Here is a 25,341-nt window from a genome sequence, read left to right on the forward strand (position 1 = left end):
GTTAGTCCTAAACTCATCTTGATTGATTGTGGCAGCTTCACTCTGGTTTGAAGGCAAATTGATTTTAACATTGTCTGGAAGCACAGCTTTTTTCACAGTCTTACTCACACCTTGATTCAATACGGTGACTTGATCACTGTAGCTTGTAGGCAGCTTGATGACGTCAATGCCAGATGCATCAGTGTTGTTAGTCTTAAACTCATCTTGATTGGTTGTGGCAGCTTCACTGTGGTTAGCAAGTAAATTGGTTTTAATATTGCCTGGAGGCACAGCTTTTCTCACGGTCTTACTCACACCTTGATTCAACACGGTGACTTCACTGTAGCTTGCGGACAGCTGGTTGACATCAACGCCCAGCGCATCAGTGTTGCTAATCTTAAACTCATCTTGATTGGTTGTGGCAGCTTCACTGTGGTTTGAAGGGAAATTGGTTTTAACATTGTTTGGGAGCACGGCTTTTTTCACAGTCTTACTCACACCTTGATTCAGCACAGTGCCTTGATCACTGTGGCTTGTAGGCAGCTTGATGACGTCAATGCCAGATGCATCAGTGTTGTTAGACCTAAACTCATCTTGATTGGTCATGGCAGCTTCACTGTGGTTTGAAGGCAAATTGATTTCAACATTGTCTGGAGGCACAGCTTTTTTCACAGACTTACTCACACCTTGACTCAACATGTTGACATCACTGTAGCTTGTAGGCAGCTTGTAGACAACATCAACGCCAGGTGCACCGGTGTTATTAGTCTTATACTCATCCTGGTTGGTCACGGCAGCTTTACTGTGTTTGGAAGGTAAATTGTTTTTAACATTGTCTGAAGGCACGGCTTTATATGCACATAAACTCATTGATCAAGATCCAGCAATCCCCTAGACTATGCCATAGACGATTTTTGATAAATAAAAATGTTATTAAACATGATGAACGCATTCAGTTGAACTCGAAATTATACTGATATTTAGTACATCAAAATACTAGTATAAAATGGTTATGAAAAAGTTTAGGCTATATAATTATATTTGTGACAGTAAAAGTAAAGTATAGGCCCTACGTAGGCTTATATTATTGAATGCAACATATCATAATGGCATAATTATAATGACACTTCAATACTGAACAATTCTAATTTTAGAATCTGCCAGTTTATTATCCGAAGCTAACAAACAGAGGGCGTACGGTGACTGAAAAGATCAGTTGTGAAAATCTATCAATTGTGCACTCATTAATTAAATCAGAGTTTTAAGCTTAAATGTAATAGCCAGAGTTAATTTTGATTAATAGGCCTAGGCCTACATCCAATTCGGAAATGTAGCCAAAATTGCATTTCCCCATGCGGAAATACACCAAACATATTGCAGTTCCCCATGCGGAAATGCACCAAAAATATTGCAGTTCCCCATGCGGAAATACACCAAAAATATTGCAGTTCCCCATACGGAAATACACCAAAAATATTGCAGTTCCCCATACGGAAATACACCAAAAATATTGCAGTTTCCCATGGGGAAGTGCGTGACGCCCGGGGCGTGACGGAATGTGCAGTTTTGCATGCGGAACTGCAAGCGGATATTGCAGTACTGTATGCGGTACTGCACATTTAACGGTCGGTTGTAATACCTGATTTGAGACCTGGACGTGTTTTTTGAGACCAAGATGTGTTTTGAGACCAAGATGTGTTTTGAGACCAAGACGTGCTTTTGAGACCCTTTTGGCACTCACGGCGCGGCCGCCGGGGTCAAAAGGGTCAACGCCGAGGAATACTATGGGCGGCCGTGAGTGCCAAAAAGGGCGTCAAAACACGTTCATCTTGGTCTCAAAAACACGTCTAGGTCTCAAATCAGGTAGGCCTATTACAAAGTCAACCGACCGTTATATGTGCAGTCTATGTCTCTGAGGTATATGTCTTTGAGACCTTTCTCTTATTTTTGAGACCTTTCTCTGTTTTTGAGACCTTTCTCTGTGTTTGAGACCTTTCTCTGTATTTGAGACCTTTCCCTGTATTTGAGACCTTTCCCTGTTTTTGAGACCTTTCTCTGTTTTTGAGACCTTTCTCTGTTTTTGAGACCTTTATCTGTTTTTGAGATCTTTCTCTGTATTTGAGACCTTTCTCTGTTTTTGAGACCTTTCTCTGTTTTTGAGACCTTCCTCTGTTTTTGAGACCATAACGTGTTTTTGAGACCATAATGTGTTTTTGAGGCCATAACGTGTTTTTGAGACCATAACGTGTTTTTGAGACCATAACGTGTTTTTGAGACCATAACGTGTTTTTGAGACCATAACATGTTTTTGAGACCATAACGTGTTTTTGAGACCATAACGTGTTTTTGAGACATTAACGTGTTTTTGAGACCATAACATGTTTTTGAGACCATAACGTGTTTTTGAGACCATAACGTGTTTTTGAGACCATAACGTGTTTTTGAGACCATAACATGTTTTTGAGACCATAATGTGTTTTTGAGACCATAACGTGTTTTTGAGACCATAACGTGTTTTTGAGACCATAACATGTTTTTGAGACCATAACGTGTTTTTGAGACCATAACATGTTTTTGAGACCATAATGTGTTTTTGAGACCATAACGTGTTTTTGAGACATTTCTCTGTTTTTGAGACCTTTCTCTGTGTTGGAGACCTTTCTCTGTTTTTGAGACCTTTCTCTGTTTTGAGACCTTTCTCTGTATTTGAGACCTTTCTCTGTATTTGAGACCTTCCTCTGTTTTTGAGACCTTTCTCTGTTTTGAGATCTTTCTCTGTATTTGAGACCTTTCTCTGTTTTTGAGACCTTTCTCTGTTTTGAGACCTTTCTCTGTATTTGAGACCTTTCTCTGTTTTTGAGACCTTTCTCTTTTTTTTCTCTGTTTTTGAGACCTTGTTGTGTGTTTGTTTCTGAGACCTTTCTGTGTTTTTGAGACCTTATTATACTTTTGAGACCTTATTGTGTGTTTATTTCTGAGACCTTTATGTGTTTTTGAGACCTTATTATACTTTTGAGACCTTATTGTGTGTTTATTTCTGAGACCTTTATGTGTTTTTGAGACCTTATTGTACTTTTGAGACCCTTGTGTGGTTTTGAGACCCTTTTGGCCCTCATGGCCGCCCATAGGTATGACAAACTAAAATATTTAATATTTATATACGCGGAAGAAGCTGAGACCACACTCATCAAAATCAGAGAATTTTTTGAATGTTTGTCCCCCTGCGGAACACAAATTTTGACATTTGACCTTTTGTCATATAACTCAAAAACTGTGCATCGGAAAATGTCAAACTGTACTTTTTTAATCATTTCGACTTGAGGAATACATTAATATGGTTTTTAATAAGATATGACCAACGTTGAAATTCCATCATTTGCCTAAGCGGCCATTTTGGAATTATGCAAATTATACACTGTTCCACTACTTGGATTTTCCGGGACTTTTGATATGTTTTTGCGCTAACTTTTGGAAGATGTATAAATGTAAATTGGATTCGGTTGCAATTAGTGGTACAATGTAGGCCATTTCATTATACATGTAGTAGGTGGACAAGACTTACAGAAAATAAACAATAACAATACAATCCCAGCGCCCTTACGCCTCGAACCAAAACTAGTGAAATAGTCGATGTCAGTGACAAGGCAATTTGATAATCGATGTAGTTCTCAAAGTAACTTATTGGAAGTCTGTATAATGCAATTACATGTGTCAATTTGACTACTGTCTGTCCAGTTGAATACCTGAGTGGAAGAAGGGCCCAACTCAATTACAAAAATGAGTTAGACCCAACATTTTATTCCTTGTGTGTGAAAGATGAGCTAAAATCCACTCTCAATAGTCTTCCACGTACATTTAATCATGGTTTTCATGGAAGAAAGACCCAACTCCATGGAGTTGGGCCCTTCTTCCACAAATATTGGAATTTTGGTCATCCATTAAATCTGCTTTTCACTACAATAAACTTACTTGCTAACATATTACATGCTTCTATATACTGTGCAATTAATGGACAATTATCAAATTTCTGTAGCTATTAATAGGCCTAACACTCTTGCTTATGGAACTGACACTTGCAGTAGTAAGGGCCCGTGCAACTCCAGCTCGTATTAAGACCTGTACTGTTGCCATGGAAACATCATATATAATTTCGAATGTATGTAATATTGTATGTTCATGTCTTAAAGGTACTCTGAAGATGAAAACGTTCTGTCTATTAAACTTTTCCAAACAGTTTTGATGGAGTTGGGCCCTTCTTCCACTCAGGTACGGTATTCAATTAACTTAGAGACCCGATTTTTATTACTTAGTGTAGATGTGACAGTCATCATTTTATAAGGAAATCATTTTATTGATTTAACAGTACAAGGTCGCCGTATATTAAGAGGCTTTTAACTTGTTTAAACGATACAAAGGTCATGGTGTATTGAGTGTTTTATTAACCAATTAACTTTTGACGTGAAAAAAACGGTGGCATGATCGACGAGAATTAAATAAAACGTTTATTAACTTTTATTTCAAACAAACAGGCTTATACGCACAGGGTTATGCATTACATAATGTTTATAAAGAATGTCAAATACGACTCTCCAAACGTTATACCATTCCTGGTTATACTATTACAATTATGGGTTTATTAATAAGGAATGTCAAAAATTACAAAACAAAATGGCGTTTTGTGTGCTTCTACAATATGTTAGGCATAAAAGGGTTTTTCATTAATTTCGTATTTTAAGCGTTAAATCCTGATGTGTAGAGAACTACTTTACTTGCATCCAGTGCATGAAACAGTAATATAAAATCAAAACCAGATTAGTTGTGTTGTTATACTAAGCACGTACTTTTAAACAAGACAGATGCAAAGTAAATCAAGCAAAACCAAATATTGAAGCAATTTGCAACTCCAAGACAAATAAAGGGGCACCCTCCGTAGGGCGCCCCAAAAAGTAGGCCTACAAGCAGAACAGCATTTATTGTGTGACTGTTTTATATCTTTATTTATCTTATTGGATAGAGAATATGGTGTTAATTACGTGAATTAAAAATCGAAAAATACATCGTGAATCAGTTAGTGTACCTATGCTGCTACTCTTGTGCAGGGCGAAGACTTGCCTAGTCACATGGGAATTTCCATAACCTGACCACCTTTTCTGACTACCTTTTCTGACCACCTTTTCTGACCATCTTTTTTGACAATCTTATTTGACATTATTTTGATGTTTGCTTCATTGTTATTATCTTTACACTTTACACAATAATGTTGTACCATTCTGGATGTTAAGTGACATAAAATTGAAATCATCAAGTGAAATTTGTTTTGTTTTTCCATACTTCCATGGTTTTTCACAGGGCAGTTAACTTCTCAGTTTAGAGAGGAGACAGTTATCATTTCCGGTGCTGGGTCATAGAGCTATGAGTAAACACAATTACCACTTCACAAGGTCACATTCAGGCCTATGGTCAAACATGCCCTGATATAAGGGTGCAGCATGAATGTGAATATGAGTTTAAGGGTATACCATGATGCAGTCATGTCTACAGTAGAATTCATCTCGACCTTTGCAGGACTTAACCCCATTAAAAGCTATTAAACCAAGATAACACTCATTGAAACAGCTCAACTGATTAAATCGGATCTTCTCTGGTTGTGCACAAGTGACTGTTTTCATGTGCGATATCGCAATAAAGCTGGTATTCATAGCTTCAGTTGGGTAACCGATTATAAAGGAAACGAAAGGAAACAATGTTATGTGTGGCTTTGTTCACGAAATCAGACAATGTCGTGCTTTTTGTAAACCAGCATTCTTGAAAATGAGCAACATAATGATTTTTGACTTAACACGGTTTGGAAATAATTTCTTCATATTTTTGGTGTTATCTGTCGTTTACATGTCCTTCCTAAAACACAAAAGTACGACCCTCTCCAAACACCTAAATTAGCTAAAAATTTAGGACATGTTACAAAACTATATTGTCTAGAATTTTAGAAGAGTACTTTTAATATTGGCCGGTTATTTTTCACACAGCGACGTTAACTAGGCAATGTACTATTACCTATAACATTAACTAAAACACCAAAGTACGAATATTTCCAAACATCTAAATTAGCTAAAATTTAGGACATGTTAAAAACTATATTTTCTAGAACTTTAGAAGAGTACTTTTAATATTGGCCGGTTATTTTTCACACAGCGACGTTAACTAGTCATATCCCCATACTGTTAACGTAGGGCTATTTGTAAAGGTCACGCGTCAATGGGAAAGAGCACTGTGTATTGTGTATAGGAAAACGGACAGTAACTGCAGTATGCGAAGTATTGTTGGTCGAAGCAGATTGTCATTTATCTGAATCAATATATTATTGAAAAATAACACTTTGGTGTTTTGCAGAAGTTCATTATCAAATCATATACTTTGGAAAACTTGCTTAATTTATTGTTTATGAGTTATGTACGTTTTACAAAAGTGTTGTTGTTTCAGCCCTAGCTCTCTACAACATAACTCAAGAACCACAGGACCTACAAAAGTATATCTGTGATATTTGAATTATTCTACACGCTCGCTATGAATAAGCCCAATCGCCATAACTTTCAGGTTTTTTTGGGACACTTTCCCGGGGACACTTTGACCTCTGACATATCTGGAAAATTGCTGTAATCATTAATTTATTATTGTAATAATGTTATCATTATAAATAATAAAATAATTAATTTATACAATAATCAAATTTTTGGGTTTGTTTTTATTCTAGTAACACGTTTTAAGTTATCTTTTGTACGCTCAAAACCCCAATTTTTCTTAATTTTCCTGATAGGTCAAAGGACAAAGTGTCCCAAAACTGCAAAATGTGTCCCACAATGCATTGCAAACTTCCAATGCCGATTGGGCTTATTGAGCAATGCAATTTTGCTAAAGCTCACTACCATTTGCAAGGTGCTGTGAACTACTTTGTTTTCTGCTGCTTCGACCAACAATACATCGTATACCCTTAATTGTCCATCAGACAGACAAAGTCTGAACAGGGAAGTGCTGAGGGTAACACTAGGGAGCACTCGTTCGAATGAAGTCAGGAAAATTGGATGTGTGTGCAAAATTTTATTTTATTTGTTTTAAATAATTTCATTTACCATGGAAGTGTTGTAGTTTTTAAGTTTCAAGTTTTTATTTGGAAATTGCTTTTACATCAGTGGCACTCAATCCGATGGTGCATCCAAGACATTAAATATACAAACAAAACTGTATTAAACAAAACAAAATCAAAAGATACTCGACAAGCAAAAGGTACAAATAAATAATCTAAAGTGAGAAAGAAATAACAACCATGTACCCTTAAAAATGTTGTTTATCTATTAACAAGTCCCAGAGAAAAGCTTGCTAATTATCACCCAGCATGACTGTCTATGATTATGGTGTAAAACACTAGGATCCAAAACATTCTCATCTATTAGTGCACAGTTCTTTAACTCCAATACATTTGTACATTCATTGAATGACCTTTGAAAATTGGGGTACAAAAACCTCATACTCTGCAACTTGAGGTCAAATTTTGCACTATGATTGTTTAGTTAATGTTATTGGACTATGGCATTGGGATAAGGCCAATCAAATATCACAGGGCTCACTGTAAAAGCTGGTCAGAAAAGGTAGTCAGAAAAGGTAGTCAGAAAAGGTGGTCAGGTTATGGAAACACCCTAGTCACATCACGTCTTGACTTTACTATAATGGAATTACTAAACGACAACTCAATCAACTTCAACAGGCTCACAACATACACAAGGACTACAACATTCTCCCCCCGGGATTTGACCATAATTATTTTACCCGTAGCCATGTTCAGACGTGGGTACAAGTCGGCGTAAATTTACACCGGCATTCCAAAGAATTTACTTAATTTCACACGCACGCGTCCACCCCCGCGGCCCCGCTTACTCCGACTACCTTACCACGGGCTCGCAGACAAATTTAACACGACCTTCGCAGGGGACCATTGAATACTCGGAGTAAGCTTCTGGAAGTAAAGTGGCAGTGCTGCATACATGTCCTTGCTTTCAACACAAGTGGCACGAGTTTCAATATACGAGTTTCAATATGATACTACTTGTTCACACGGGCAGCTACTCCGACCCACCGGGTCGTGGGAAGGTCGGAGGAGCTTATCACGACTAGCGTTCACACTGGCACTACTCCGACATTTCCCACGACCTTCCGCCGACTAGTGCTTACCACGACCATCCTCCGACCTTCCGCCGGGTGTAAACCCATGCGTCTGAACACGTAGCGTTGCCACTCCTACCCTGCAGGCACCCTGTAAATTTTGCCGCCCCCGACCCTGCAGCAACTGCCCGAAAAGGTTGACCCAATTTTTTTCCAGCCAGGATTGCGCTCGAGAATAAAAACAATGGGGGGGGGGGGAGCAAAAATGTTATACCGCCCTACCCCCACCCAATAACCCCCACCCCTCGAGCGGTGGTCCTGTTGCCGACCATAAAGGTCATTTAGTTTCACAACTTTTTCCATATTTTTCAGCCCTTTTTTCTTTAATAATTCTTCGTGCCGCCCCTTCATCTTCCGCCGCCTCTTCTATTTTACCACCCATGCTTTTACCCCGGGGGCTCGCACCACAAAGCACCCCCCCCCACCCTACGCGCGTGCGTCTTGCAACGTCTGCAATGATAGTTACCAATTCGCTATCGCATTCAGTTCAAACTCCTTCTCAAAGCGCTCCATGACATGGCACGGACTTCTTATACAGGCCTTGCCGTTTGAGGCGAGCGATCGCTCTCGCTCGCCACCGCTCGCCCAAACTCAATTTCTAGTGAGCGATTTTCCACTCGCCAAAGACACTAAATATCGCTCGTTACGAATCGCCCAAAATTAAATCCAATATCAATTTACATGCAAGTTTCAGCACTTCAGTGTATCCTGTATCCGATCTACCTTAAAGTTAGCCTTAAACCTCGAAAGAAAGGTTGTGAAGCTTTTGAACAGTGTGTAATATTGTTTCATATTATATATGAATGATTTTTCAGACCTAGCGAGTGATTCGATTAAAATGTAGGGAGTGATTCGACCACTCAGTGGCGTAGCTGGGATTTTTTCCAGGGGGGGCAAGCCTGTATGGGGCGGGGGCCCAAATCGACCAAACAAAAATGGGGATAGGTGCGGGTGGTGCGACGCACCCCCATCGAAAGAAAGTGTACTTTCAAAGAAAAGTACACTTTCAAATATATCAAAGAAAAATAAAAAACAAAGGAAATAAGTTTATATTTGACAATACAGTGGCCCAAGAGGGAAAATGGTAAAGTAGGTTATTACTTTTTCAAAGAAATTGCGCGCTCCACGAGAAAAATTTGCTTTTTTATTAAATTTGGTCTTAATAGAAATGAATTTTGGCCATAATTCTTGCTAATTTCCTGGTTAAAGTGCGCGCGAAGCGCGCTAAAAATTTCCAATTTCAGACAATTTTAGCCCAAAATGAAGGTCAATTTTATGTAAAGGCCAGCGCGCTCGCGCGCGCAAAATTTTGCAATGTTACCATATTTCGGTCCAAAACATGGTGTTTTGGGGAACATACCTTAGGCTATTTTAGGGGCCTTAACCCGTACCCATCTGGTCTAATGGTAAATCCGGCCCAAAGTTTTAAATAGCTCAATGGTAAATGACTAAATCGGCCAATTTGGTGTCGATGCTGAAAATTTTTGGTTGGGGCATGCAATACAGGGTGTATCAAAATGATTGGTACCGGGATATATTGATATTGCAGTTTTAAAAATATATCAAAAATATAAAATGGCTAATTACTATACTTTTTGTACACACCACTCAACGCCATACATAAATTCTGCCAGTCACATTTCCCCAATATGAAATTTTTTTAAAGTAAAATTTTAATTTTAATTTCACTTCATTAAAGTTTGGCGGAGGCGGGGTTCGAACTCACGGCGGCGGACTGCTTTGGACACACTATGAACCCAGCGCCTTAGACCACTCGGCCACTTGTCTTGTTGGAATTCATTTGAAACTTATTTGAAGATATAATCGCAACTTCAACATAGGCGAACCACGTGACAAGCAAAGGCAGAAAACGTACCATATTTTGGAATTTTATTTGCCTAAAAACATTTATGTGTATTATTAGCGCTCAATTGTTGTTAACTGCGTGTTTTATACAAAAAATCCAACAATAAACATGATAACTGGGCGTCTATATGGACAATACATTATATCGATTTTGACACGTGCTTGTGTCTCAGTACATTTCCATGGTCAGTAAAATACTATAGAGGAAAACCTACCATTTTCTTGTATACACGCTCGATGTTTTGATCAAGTATGTGAATATTCGACATTAGACCCAAAATGTTTTTTCAGGAAATAAAAGATTAGATTACCATAAAAACGAAACAGTAATCTTTGGTTGGGTCTAATGTAATATTCACATAGAATTTTCAACGTTTTTTCTATCCTTATTCTTGCGCAATTAAAAAAATATTTTGGCGTATATAAAATTGAAATAAAATTCTCTGCCTCTTAAACGACATCAAATGTGCCACAATTGGGTATCACGAATCGTTATATATGATGTGCAGTTAATATTCATATTTTCTTTTATACAGAGGATGCTTCAGTTTTGACAGGAAAAATATTTTCTTGAAAACCCTCTCACTCGGTTATTTTAAAAAGGTAACCACGCTTCCCTAGAATGTGCAATAAATTAGCATTAAAATTTTTCTTATTCTAACAGCAAGCGTTTCTAGAATGTATTATGGCGAAATGTAGTGTACTTTTTGTACTACAAATAGAAAGGGTCATATGTTAACTTATTGATCTAATAATCTGAAGATAATAGGATGATGCATCTGGGAGCTATTGTCATTTAAACGAAGAACGTAATCATGGTTTTACCATAAGATGAATAGGTTAACTGCTTGAACCATTTATTGCATACATAACATAAAATGGCTTTACACATACTTTTGGAAAGATAGTTCCTGAAGAACCTGCCTTATCGACTCTGGCAGTGTGAGGTGAAGTCCTATCTTGAATGAACTTTTAAGTTAAAACACCTGGGATGGGTCCATTCTGTAACTGCCCATATCAAATTTTGAAACATTGTTAGTTATAGCATGTTTGCATGGGGATGATCATCCTTGCAAATCTTTACTGCACTTCGCCATAGCTTCGTGAAACCATACTGAAGTGTCGAATACTGTAGAGCCGTGGTCTAACCTAACAGACACTGTCTACAGTCCATAACCATTCTACCACACCATCTACTTAGTAATCTCAATGCATCTTACACCACAATTTAAATTACCGCCCTGTAAGGCCTCATATCCATAGGCTGTTCCCTTGTGGCGTGTGCCCTTGTTCCGTGTTTACTTTTTCCCATGTGACCTGCCACACAGACAACGAACCGTAGCGGCCACTAAGCAAAACAAAGGTTCGTTGTCTGTGTGGCAGGTCACATGGGAAAAAAAAGTAAACACGGAACAAGGGCACACGCCACAAGGGAACAGCCTATGGATACGAGGCCTAAAGTTACAAGCAATTGAATAGACAAAGGTCCCGTTTTAAAAGTGACAAACTGGCCTATCATGATGCAGTCATGTCTACAGTAGAATTCATCTCGACCTTTGCAGGACTTAACCCCATTAAAAGCTATTAAACCAAGATAACACTCATTGAAACAACTCAACTGATTAAATCGGATCTTCTCTGGTTGTGCACAAGTGTCTGTTTTCATGTGCGATATCGCAATAAAGCTGGTATTCATAGCTTCAGTTTGGTAACCGATTATAAAGGAAACGAAAGGAAACAATGGTATGTGTACCTTTGTTCACGAAATGAGACAATGGCGTGCTTTTTGTAAACCAGCATTCTTGAAAATGAGCAACATAATGATTGTTGACTTAACACGGGTTGGAAATAATTTCTTCATATTTTTTGGTGTTATCTGTCGTTTACATATCCTTCCTAAAACACCAAAGTACGAGTATTTCCAAACATCTAAATTAGCTAAAAATTTAGGACATGTTACAAAACTATATTGTCTAGAATTTTAGAAGAGTACTACTTTTAATATTGGCCGGTTATTTTTCACACAGCGACGTTAACTAGGCAATGTACTATTACCTATAACATTAACTAAAACACCAAAGTACGAATATTTCCAAACATCTAAATTAGCTAAAATTTAGGACATGTTAAAAACTATATTTTCTAGAACTTTAGAAGAGTACTTTTAATATTGGCCGGTTATTTTTCACACAGCGACGTTAACTAGTCATATCCCCATACTTTTAACGTAGGGCTATTTGTAGGGGTCACGCGTCAATGGGAAAGAGCACTGTGTATTGTGTATAGGAAAACGGACAGTAACTGCAGTATGTGGTGCAAAAAGATTCAAACAAGCGAAACAAAGAGACAACACAGTTTCTTCAATGAAGCGTTATTTAAAGCAGTTTTTATTTCAGTTTCTTCTTCTCTGTACTTTTCATAACTTTTATTTTATTTGTCAGTTCTTTTGTTTCAGTTTTCTTTTGTTCTTTTGTTTGAAATTAAAGCCAAACTCATAAATTAGCAATTCACCACTCTCAAACCACATGTCTATATGGAGTTTTAAATAGGCCAGTTTGTCACTTTTAAAACTGGACCTTTGTCTAATCAAATGCTTGTAACTTTGCTTCTTGAAGTCACATTGGATTCAATGTGGTGTCATAATGTGCAGGATTAGATAGTGCATCTATTAAAAACAAACAAATTTACCCCAATATTGTTCAGTTTGGAAATTGTGGGTATTTTTCCAAATGTAAGGATACTTTATTGGCGCAGTATACATCATGAATGAAGAAATAGGCAAGTTCCGAGATTTTCAATATATCATTTTCACAAGGCAGAGGAGGCTTAAAGGCATTCCTACAATGCACTATGATTGGGAAATTTGATCAATATAACCTAATTTTAAAATGGTAATTTTAAAACTGCAGGCAACGAGCTAATAATTGAGACTTATGACTGATATTTGATTTTCTTACAGGAAACATTCATATTGTCCCACTGCATTAATTTTATTCCTAAGTCTCGATGTTTTGAATGTTAAATAATAGGTTGAAAATACCAGATATTTGCACACAATCCCAATGCAAGGTATGATCAACTGTACCACATGTGTACAAAGGCCAGACATACAAGGTCCGAAACACCATTGGGTTGTGGGAATGTCTTTAAACATCCTCTGCTCACAAGGTATTTGTAGTAAAATAGAGCTTTGAAAATGGTGCGCTGCGGATCCAGCCTTACGATGAAAAGTGTAAAAAGACCTACTTTCCTTTAGAATTCGAGTCATCGAGACCCAAAGCCAATATCTCTCAGATATGTTGTCCAAGAACGTATTTTCAACATACCTGAAGTTGATGGTGGGGCAAAATGTCTGACATTGGTTTTCAGGGGGGTCAAAATGTACAAAAAATGTACAATTGGAGTTTTGCATGGGTAATATCTCAGCTAAAAGTATTCTGATAGGCTCAATATGGGATAAGAGTAACAGGGATGCTCCTAGGAAATGACAGTCAAAATTGAGGAAATAATGCCTTGAGAAGAAAAAATTTGTATTGGAAATTTGGAACAAGAATTGGAACGTTGCTCCATTTTTTTCAAAATATTCTACCCGATGATCCCTTTTTTAAAATCTTATACACAATGACCCTTTTTCATTTTGTTTGTATGACACCCTTTTTAAAACAACGTTTTGTAACAAAAGTTGAATGTCCCCCCCGGAGTTTAGTAAATGCAAAATATGTGATTTGTTGAAACATATAGGTTTAAATTTAAGAGGAAGCATGAAAACAGGTTATGTAGTTCTAAAGAAATACAAGAAAGCTGTACATTTCTGAAAAGTATTTTTCAATTATCTAAAATTTTCATTTAAGTGCTAGGCACATTACATGCAAGCCTCCAAACATATGGTTCTACACATCCGTGTGCTCAGTGACAGTAGGCCTACGTTTTACCATTGCTATCTTCAGTAGATATATCACGTATCTTGAGTAGGCCTACGAAACGTGCCTGTTTATACATGGAATTTTGCACCACTGTGAGGTTTTTTCTCAAAATATCAAGAGCTCTTTTTAAAACCACTGAACCCTTTTTGGTTCTAAATAAACATTTTCTTGGCTAAAGAACCTTTTTCTGTTCTATATATAGGCCTATAGAATCCTTTACGGGTTCTTTCTGAATGGTTCCTTATTCTTCAAGCTTAAAGTTTTACAAAGAACCATTTTCTTGCCTAAAAAACTTTTTTGCTTCTACAAAGAACAACATTGGTTTTCCGGGTTATTTGTAGAATAAAAAAAAAATTCTTTAGCCAAGAAAATGATTTTTAGGACCAAAAACGGTTAACACTCCTTTTAACTTTTCTTAACTTTGTTATGAATCCATGAATTTTCTATTGCTGGGAAGATTTGTACAGAAAAATAAAATACATAAAAAGCAACTTTGTAAAAAAAGGGACAGACCTAGACCCGTAATCAGATTTGAAGGCCCAGGGCGCGCGAAGGAAGGAAGGAAGATGCACCGTAGGACTATTTTGGGGGCCCGGGCCCGGCTGGCCCAATGGTCCGGTCCTGCTTTTGTCAAGTTTGTAATTTGGAAATAACGTTGATCAGAATTAAAATGTTATGATAGTTTTAAAATTCCGCACCCCTGCAAGAAATCTTGATTACAGATCTAGGTCTGTCCCTTTTTTTACAAAGCCGGTATAGGCCCTAAACTAATTACTAATAGGCCTACTATTATTCAAAAAAAACTTCTGTAAAAAGAGTAGGCCTATATGCAAAGTAAGCACCCACACTTTTTTCATTGTTGCTTTTTATGTATTTTATTTTTCTGTACAAATCTTCCTAGCAATAGGGAATTTTTATTGAAATTCATAGTGTTTGTGTCGCAGCGCGGGATCCACGTTTTGTGAAAAAACCAATTAATAGCAACTGAGAGATTATGTTTGAAATAGGTCTAGCCTACATACATATCAATGATATCATGCGCAATGCAATAAGTTGGGCTTTTCAGTTTAAGAAACTGAACTTTGATCAAATCCAAAGGTGTTCTAATTCTACTTACTAGCAGAGCAAAATGAAAAAGAAAAAACAAACAAGCAAGCAAAAACGAACAGGAATACCTTTTTTTCTTCTTCTTCTTTTTTATCCCCGTATTTTTCCCCGACGCGTCGAACCCCGCTATCAATGCAGGAGAGAGCTGGGAAGTAGGCCTGGCCTGCTCAGGCGGCGCGAAATAGCGCCACCACGCGTTGTCAAGACAACTGAAGACGCTTCTTCAGAGAGCCGGTACAAACTCGTGAGTTCAACAATTAAAGCACTAAAGTAAGTACATGTAGGCCTACGCTTTGCACTGAAAAGCACACAAAGGATATATTTTTATATAAAAATAAATAAATCGGAAAAAATACCATCATGTCGGGGACAGTTGTAGCACCTTATTATGTGGCGAATTATCCCACATTACAAAAAGTACAACTTGCTGCAGTTAAAGAAGGATTATATCATCCAAGATTGCCAACTTTTCGACGAATGGATATGGATACGGCGGGACATAAGTTACCTGATCAACATTGTAGGACAACAACAACTTCTGGCCCTCGTAAGTGTTGTCATCTTATTTGGTGTTACTATGTCATCATTTATAACAATCTTCCATTTTGTTTCAAATTTAAAAACATAAATTCATATTTTATTATTTTTACGACAAAATCTGGTGTGTTTTTTTTTCGGGTTTTGTTTTTCTTTTCATAGTTGAGCCCAATTTCATTAAATCTGTACCATGTATGTACCACAAAATTAATCTAAAATAAATATCTACTCGTACTATAAAGATATAAATAATCAAGGTACACAAAGCAACTGTTAAATTTAATTTAAAATGTTCATGTACAATATTTTCCCATTCTCATAATAAAGGACTTCAATCAAAATACCACGCATAGGCAAGCTACCACATTATTGCTATGTTATGTAACAAACAGATAACAACACAACTAACAAAATAGATAATTAATTTGAATAGATAAGATTATGAATGAACTAGTCTATAGTATAATTTTATAAAATCGTAGCTAGGCTAAAAATGGTAAATGCCGCGCCGTCACTTTAAAAATTCTTATAAAAAGTAAACTTTTTTAATGTTTAGGCCTATAGTCTATAGAAACTTTTTAGTCTCTAAAAGATTTTTTTTATTCTCATTTATTATTGCAGAGGAGTTTCAGAGCGCCACACTCACATATTTTAGACCTGCTTTACAACACTATGCCGGTGCCGTAAGTATATGAATCACTATTTTTTTTATGTTACATTATTAACTGTTTCCGCTTTTTCTTTGACTAACATGTTTCTCCTGGATCCAATATGCATGATAAACATGAACTCAAAAGACAATAAACTTGGCAGTATTTATTAAATTTCAATAGCTTTACTTTTGATTACTTTTGTTATCGTGAAGTTCTTTAAGTGTTGAACCAGACTTAATCCTGTTTATAAATTATTCGTTAACTCAAGAGATGAGGGCCACAAACAAGGCACTCATGAATTATAATAAACATCACTATTTTGTAATAGTCAAACGAATTTTTGAGTAGATTCATTGACAAAAAGTGGCCCAGCATGATAACGATTTTCATTGATCACAAAACAAACTTATTTTCAAAGTGATGTCGTCACGCTTTATCAGGAGTACAATAGCAACAATCTTGTTTTGTCAACGTGGTCAATTATATCGATCAAAAATTTAGCAGAAGTTATGGGTCATAGGTGGACGTGCTGGGAATAATTATTCTTAAAAATTTATAACATATTCACTGACATTATTTCTCAAAAATCGCTGACAAAGAAAGAGAGATTTTTCACTGCAAAAACAAGTATTAATAGATTAAGGGGTACTACACCCCTGTGGTAAATTGTGACTATTTTTGCATTTTTCTCAAAAATAATAACACACTGGTAGCAAAAGTTATGTATATTATTGGGGCAAGGAATCCAATTACTACACTGAAATTTCAGTGACTCAAGACAAGCAGTTCAGTATATATGATAGGAAACGAGGTACATCCTAGCGGTACCTTATTTCTTATCATAAATAACGAACCGCTTGTCTTGGGTCACTGAAATTCCAGTGTAGTAATTGATTCCTTGCCCTCTCTAATATACATAACTTTTGTTACCACTGTGTTATTAGTTTTGAGAAAAATGCAAAATAGACAAAAAATTTATCGAGGGTGTAATACCCTCTTAACACGATAACACTATTTGAGTAACATTATTTAAACACTTTATATACCTCCATGTTTAAACCGTTAATATGTTAAAATATTAACATTTGTGTCAAAATATTATCAATTGTGTGTTAAAATATTAATACTTTCACACTTTTATTTACACATTAACACTATGATTAAGTGAGGATGTTCATTTTAAACGTTTTAACACGTTAACAACACTCTCCAAAAACAAGACTTACAAAACATGGAGTGAGCATTCAAATGGGGTTTACCTGAAAGGCTGACTCCATTTGAAGTCTACCATGTCTACGGGGGAGTCTACCCCTGTGTGGGAAGTGGGAGATGAAGGTAAATCTGCTTCTGGGGAGGCTGTGGCGGTTATCATAACCACTTCCATAAGCAGTATTCAGACTTTTTATTGTACGTACAATATTGTATGCAACATATCTACGTTGTTTAATCTACTGCCATTCTATTTCCAGTAATGTTTAAGTTCTAACGAATGTTTGATGACGTAAAATCGATAATATATTTCTACTAGATATTACATGTAACATATTATCGATTTTTCGTCATCAAACATTCGTTAGAACTTAAACATTACTGAAAATAGAATGGCAATAGATTAAATAACGTAGATATGTTGCATACAATATTGTACGTATAATACTCGGAGTCTGTGGATCGCTTTACACCTTTTCTGCATTGATCAATCGTTTTTACATGCAAAGTACACATGCAAAGTGAAATCTGACCCTGAGTTTAAGTGTTTAAAGAATTTATCAATAAATCAATATTCAGAAATATCAATGTCTGGTTGACCCGGTTTATTGATAACAAATACAAGTCAGTTTACTCAAGACTTATAATATTTACCAAACAGTCTTCAAAATGTCTCGAGGGTATTTCTGTAGTACAATTCGATACGGTTAAGGCGTGTGGGGTGGCCATAATTTTCCAGCTTTAGCCATCAGATTTAAACAAAAAAGTACAATGTGCTTAATATTATTATTTTTATTAAGCACATTGTAGTTTTTTAGTATTGAAATACATTAAACATAAGAAATTAATCAACTCCAGGCCAATAATTGCATTAATCATGTTAAGGGAAGGGGTATGAACGTTTGGACAGTATTTATTGTGGGACATTAGAGCACATCAGACATATCGAATTGCATTCTGAATACGAAGAATGTCCTTCTGATATCAAATAATTTTCATTTTATGAAATTCGCAATGTAGGCCTAGTAATATACACATTTTATGGCAAATCATTAAAAATTGATATTTTTGATATTTAACAGTAGGCCTACTCGACGTAAATTTTATAAATCTGATGATTTATATTTAAAGTGTATGTAGGTGGGATGAAAAGACGACGATCAATCGAAAATTTTGACCTTTCGTATTGAAGATATGGATTTTTTTTCCCAAAACACCAAAATAAAAAAGGTCTTTTTGGGAAAAAAATCCATATCTTCAATATAAAAGGTCAAAATTTTCAATTGATCGTCTGCTTTTCCTCCCAGCAACATAACATTTACTAATATATGAGATTTATAAAATTTATTTCGAGTAATGTTAAATAACAAAAATTTGAAAAATATCAAATTTTAATAATTTGTCATAAAATTTGTATTATATCATGAATTTCAAAAAATGAAAATTATTTGATATCAGAAAGACATTCTTCGTATTCAGAATGCAATTCGATAGGTCTGATGTGCTCTCATGTCCCATCACAAAAATACTGTTGAAACGCTCAAAACGCTCATTCCAGATCCCTTAATATATCAAAATAAAAGAAGTGTTGGGCGCCTTCATGCCTTGCGATCTCTAGAACCCATACCATTTCCTCTTGTGTGTCCGCTTTGTTTGTCTCAAACATTTTTGATTGGAAACACTGCTACACAGTAGGCCATACTCCCTCCTATTCCGCCAATAATTTGGTAACTGTTACTTTTGTACCATTTTTAAGACCTATTGTGCATTTTTTTTACTTAATTTGTATTTCTTTTTCTTTTTAGAATGTTACAGATACGGGAAGGTCATTACGGGAAACATATAGAGACGATTTATCGTAAGTAGTGCATATATTTTTATATTTGTTTTCGTTAGACGGTTATTGTCTGTCCAATTAACTTAGACACCCAGTTTTTGTTACTTATTTGAAAAAATATCCACTTTCAAAGAAAGTCATGAAAGAAAAGTGTTAACATTCGCTGAGACCTAACGGGATTTTTTGTGTTTCCAAAGCATTTAGTGAGAGTTTACCAGAAATTTTATTGAAATTGGAAGGTTTTTCTCAACACTTTAAAAATAATCCGGTAGAAGTTGGGTACCATTATTTTGGAAGATCTCATTATACAAATTTGTAGGTATGGTGATTTTGGATAGTGAATGGATGAATAATAAATTAATTATACTCCTCACCAAAAACATTTTATAAAAATGAAAAATATAATTCAGTTCATAAAATGCAGACAGTGTTTCTAATTGGCATATTTATTCTTAGTGTAGTAACTCAGTGATCTCAGCTGTCCCTCAACCAATTACAACAATTCGGCGGGGTATTTGAATCTTCTTCTGTGCATGCTTTTGGCTTGGCCCAATTCTAAGAAAATACAAATTGTATGCCCTATGAATGTTCTGATGTTATTGGTGAGGAGTATAATTCACAATACACTCCAGCCGCATAGTAACTTGCCCTATCATTTGCTATAATGCACCAACTGTGACATCTTATAGAGGTTGTGCATGAAATTATTGATTGGCTCCAAACAAAGGATTTGAACCGGTGTCCTTCACCGAAATCATGGCACAGTGCAGTCCATTCAATCAAATATTGTCATCAACCTATTTGATCATAGTGTATTTGTTATGCGTGTGAGACGACCTCTCGCGGTAGATTGCAAACATGCTTTTGTTGAATGCATTTGAGTGGACCGCCATTATTGTGAATTAGTAAAAGGATCAAAGAAAAAGGGTGGCACTATGCATGATTACAATGTTCAAACACCCCTTACTGTAAATAGATTATCCCATCAAAAGTTTCAAGTCATTAGGAATATTAGGCTGGACCCAGATATCTTGCTGTAAATCGGTCAAAATTGAATAAAAGTAGACAAGGAAGAATATTTTTTCATCGCTTTACTAATAATTTCTGTTAGGTCTGACCGTGTTTAGCAACTTTTCTTTCATGACTTTTTGCCAAAGTGAAAACTTTTCGAAATATATCCTAAAAACTGGGTGTCTAAGTTATTTGGACAGACAATAGTAAAAAAATAATGAAAACATAATAAAAACCTTGACAGCTAAGTCCTGCCTGATGCTCCCCCCCCCCATTTTTTGGGGGGGGGTCGGTCGGTTACCAAATGCTCGTTTTTTTTGTTTTTGTTTTGTTTTTGGAATTTTGTCATCAAAATGTGATAAAACAATGCAGAAACTTCTCTTACTTTCACCAGATTTGTATTTGTATTTGACAAATTTAAAAAATTAGAAACAAAATAGAATTTGCTCATTTTTAACCCCGAAAATGTTCTACCCGATTTTTAAACCAAATGACACCTTTTTCCATGAATTTTATACCCAATGTGTTGACCCCTTACACCGCCGGAATAACCCTGAGTTTATACAACATTCAGGAAGACAGAAAATTGAGGAAGATGGAAAAATAGCGAAGGAAAAAAAAAAAGAAAAATTTATAGTCGTGTGACAGGATGAATAAAATTGAAACGGAACAAGGAAACGTGAAATTTATTGAAGAAATTTTATTTTAGTACAGACGCAGTTTGAATAAGTCGTAAGTCTTAATCGGGTGGCCTAATGCAGGGGGCCTAATGTAAACAAAGCAAACAAAAAAAAGATGAAAATATTTGAAGAAAAATAGTTAAATGATCATTATCATTATAAAATAAAATCTAATACATAATGTATAATGTTTATACATTTTTGCTTTTTCAGAAATATGAAAATTGATTGGGCTAAAGCTAAAGAAAGTACAGACTTACCAAAAGCAGAAACCAAAGGAGAATTGCGATTTACCGGTTACGCAGTCAGATATCTCAAGCCTAGTGTATCAGGATCATGGAGGGTGAGTAGTATTTTGACCCCTGTACTTTGGTGAGGTTTTCCAATAGTTGTGCAAAACTTTGTGAAAATTTGCAATTTTGAAGCTAAAATGGCTGCAACAAATGTTAAAATTCGTTCAAAATGACCTTGTCCTTAATTTCACACACATGGAGATTATGAATTTCAATTGTTTTTGGATTACAATAGGTGATTCAATATGAATTCTACACCCCTGTGTGGGAGATTAAGGTCATGTCTTCCATTGGGGTGTTTGGATAATGGATTTCAAATGGAATACCGTAGCCCATTTGCCAAGTAGTCCGATTTCAGGTTTATCCTTGGTGTAAGAGAGCACGAAATACTAATAGGATTAGGGTTAGGGTAGGATTCGGGTTAGGATTAGGATTAGAGTTGGGATTTGTTTGGTATTCTCTTACACTAACCGTCGTTTTATCTTTTCAGTTTCTGTTTCCGTATCCGTAATAGTTTTTGTAAGTCATTGTTATTCTGAAGTGGTAGTCTCCCAGGTATGACCAATCTTTTATTCTAGCCTTTTGTTAGTTACTGAAAATTTGAAGCTCGTGAATTTCAGTTTTCGTTTTGGTAAGTTATATTGATTTTTTACATAAAACCTTGAGATGTGCGGTTGGGTGCCAATCTAGACAAAAGAAGAGTCTAAATTTTACGGTCCTAAATTCGCGGTAAATTGTACGGCTTCAATTGACTTGTGTTTGGTGTATATGCACTTACGCCTAGACGTAAGTGCCTCGTAAAAAAAAGTCTTGCATTGAAATATATACTAACCATGTTGCCAAGTTATAAGCAAAAGTCTTTCATATTGGCGATGAAACGAGGGTCTAAAATATCCCAATGAGGCGCGTACAAGTGGTGATTTGGTAATCATGTTTTATATTGAAATGCAATACAAAAGAATTTGCATTGGAGCAAAGATAATGTATTCTATTCATGGCAAGCTAATCTGATAATTGGTTGGGCCTATATGCAAGACTCGGGTTTATTTTAAATGTTTATTTTTGCAGAGCTTATTTTCAGTCATGGATCATACTGATAAATTTCGCGAGGGGAGGGAGGGAGGGAGGAGGAGATACTTAAGTTGAGACTGAACAAGCGAGAGTGGGAGGGGGTGAGGAAGAAAGAGAGGAGGGAGAGACGGAAATACTAGAAAGAGAAGAACTCGAGAGGAGAGAGTAGGGACCGGGGGACGGGGAGGGAGTGGGGAGACTGATCATGGGGGGCAGGAGGAAGCAAAATAGGGAGATAGACATTGATACGAGGGAAGGGCGACACTGTGGCCCTGCACAAGTGCATTAGGGTGCGATATGCTCATAAGCGGGCCTTTTGTGATTTTAGGGCTTATTTGCAACGTTTTTACAGAAAAAAGTGGACTTTGTCATTCGGATTGGCATGCATTTTGTCAAATCAATGTAGATCAATTTACCAAGAGGGCGCTAGGCCATTAAAACACTGGTGTTAACATAATTTTTTTCTCTCCCGATTTTATTGACATAAGCAATTACCTCTATTGAAATAAGCTGATTGGTACTTCAGAGTTAACAATGAAATCAGATTACAGTAACTTACTGAATCCCTTGCGTTTTCGTATCTGAACAAAAGACTTACGGAAACTGAAAAGATAAAAAGACCCTAAGGATTCATCCGATTTCAAACCCCACCTGAGGATCGTGGTTTGATTTTACTCTACAATATTATGCTGTACCAAAATGACCGGTATTATACTGCATACGCTTAGGCCTATAGAAATAAAGGTTCGACTTAGAACCTGTAACCTTTTGCTCCAAAGAACCTTTTCTTTAACATAACCATTTTAAGTTCTTTAAATATCCCTCTCAGACATTCTCTCAGAATAGTATCGAACGTTTCTTGTACCAAATTAGTTCTAAACTGTTATGTAAAGCTGAAAATGGTTCTTTGAAGAATCAAGAATGGTTCTGTAGAACTTATAATTATAATCTTTTTTGTACTTTTTAGAACCATTTTGGCAGGGCTCTGTATAGGGGCAAAGAGGGCATCTATTTTGTACCTTATATACCCGGCCCAACAAACAACGCCAGGTGCTGCACATGTAAAGTGCATTGAACTCAAGAAGTTTCAAAGCAGCACTAAAACAATCAGACCCATTTTACCATTATTTGGACCGTATATTTAATTAACCCCTGGATTTAACATTTGTTTCTTTCAGTATACATTCAAACAAGAGCCCATGCTTGACCAATACGGACAGAGACCACTACCAGCTAATATTTAGTAAGTATACGATAGGATGCATTGTCAGCAGAAACATTAAAATAATTAAAAGCTTCCACAGAGAAATTAAAGGAGTAACACAGTCAACGCGTTTTTATTGAAATCGAAATATGAAAATAAGCAAATAAATGAATAACAAACTAGCAGGTAAATAAAGGTATTTGAAGAAAGACAGTTACCGGTATACATTATAAATTGCTACGTGAATGCATTATGATTTGTTCCGCGACCATGCGTATAATAATATTCAGCCCAATTTGCTATCTTCAGAAGATAGCAATAAAGTGACAGCGGTGTGCCGGTACCGCGGTGTAACGAGTCAAGTCAAACTGAGCTCGAATTATCGACTCCAGTTAATTGTCTCAACATTGTAACTGATTACCATGGTTACCCACATGTATTGTTGTATATATACCATTTTAAATTTCCATGGGGCAAAGTTTTAAGAAATCCACACATCTTAGGGAACGCGATTGCCTTCAATTCTTTATTCTAAAACATTTTCTTTTGTTTTCTTCTATTTTTCTTTTCATGCGAGCAGCAGCAGATATCGAGACACATTTCCACAATATAGCCGGAATATTGCACTGGAGGCATGGCGATAAGTCATCGCAAAACCAATCTTCTACAACTGAAATGAATCATTTTTCTACCAAAAACTGGACAAACTTGGATATTATAAACCAACGAAATTTAACATTTAATAATACAAACTGTGTTATAAGATTCAACACAATATGTTAATCGAATGAGATGAGAACCAGAAAGCCTAAACTCACAGATGATCTGCTAATGAGCATAAAGTTGACCAAATATACTTTCTGTGATATTCCAGATTTGAAATCCTTATTTTATACCCTTAAAAATCATACCAAACTTGGTCTTCAAAATTAATATTTCCTCAAAAACATCTTTTGTTTTCTATTTCATTTTGTCATGTTTTATGGACTGTTTCTTCTATTATAGTGCCATAGGCCCTGGCGATTAAGATGAACAGGATTTTGTAAGTTCAGGCTTTCTGGTTCTCAACCCTCGATCATTTATCAATTTATTTACTTTTATGAAGAAATGAAAAAATAAAAAGTGTATAAGAAGAATCAGTCATGACCTAGCATCCAGATTTCCTCATCGTTCATATAGTTCAACAACAGCTAACAACACAAATATAGCAAAACGTTATTTTAAATAACATTACTTGGAAACTCAAACCATAACTATTATTAAGGAAAATGAATATCAATCTGTTGAACTTCACAATACTAAACAAACTTATACGCATCCCAAATTATGCAAAGCAAGGAAGCTCCGCCATGGTTAAAATAAGAAACAAAATATTTTTGTCAACCCGTCATACATTTATGATACACCTTCAATACAGTAACAATGTTTACATATAATTTTCTATCCAATACTTGGAGGAAATATTTGGATGTGTAATCTTGTATTTAAATAATTTTTATAAGATATTATCGATGTATAAAGTAACAACGTAAATAAAGAATTTATATTGTAAATATTTTTTTGTCTTTTCTTTCGTTTTACACAAAAAAGGCTTTTAGTTTTGAGTTATCCGTTTTTTATGCTATCTAGTTAAAAGCCATAATGTCACGATATCCGTCAAGTGTTTTTTTATTATTTTATTCTTTGCCCAAAATGTTTATATAATATAAGTTATAACTGCTGGGCAGGGTTTCTGTCTATTTTAAACCGAAATAACA

The 25,341-nt window shown here is 35.9% G+C and overlaps 1 protein-coding gene across 1 annotated transcript; it reads left to right on the top strand.

The window, feature by feature from the left end:
• The first annotated feature begins 15,336 nt into the window (after positions 1-15,336).
• LOC140146230 (sperm microtubule inner protein 8-like) lies at positions 15,337-25,116 on the top strand. The gene is made up of 6 exons (XM_072168014.1): positions 15,337-15,636; positions 16,248-16,309; positions 19,294-19,346; positions 21,230-21,359; positions 23,559-23,623; positions 24,165-25,116. Exons 1-6 carry the CDS (start codon positions 15,450-15,452, stop codon positions 24,226-24,228), a joined length of 561 nt encoding a protein of 186 aa, XP_072024115.1. The 5' UTR covers positions 15,337-15,449; the 3' UTR covers positions 24,229-25,116.
• Positions 25,117-25,341: the final 225 nt, after the last annotated feature.

The sequence above is a fragment of the Amphiura filiformis genome, chromosome 2 (assembly GCF_039555335.1).
Source record: "Amphiura filiformis chromosome 2, Afil_fr2py, whole genome shotgun sequence".
Classification (NCBI taxonomy): domain Eukaryota; kingdom Metazoa; phylum Echinodermata; class Ophiuroidea; order Amphilepidida; family Amphiuridae; genus Amphiura; species Amphiura filiformis.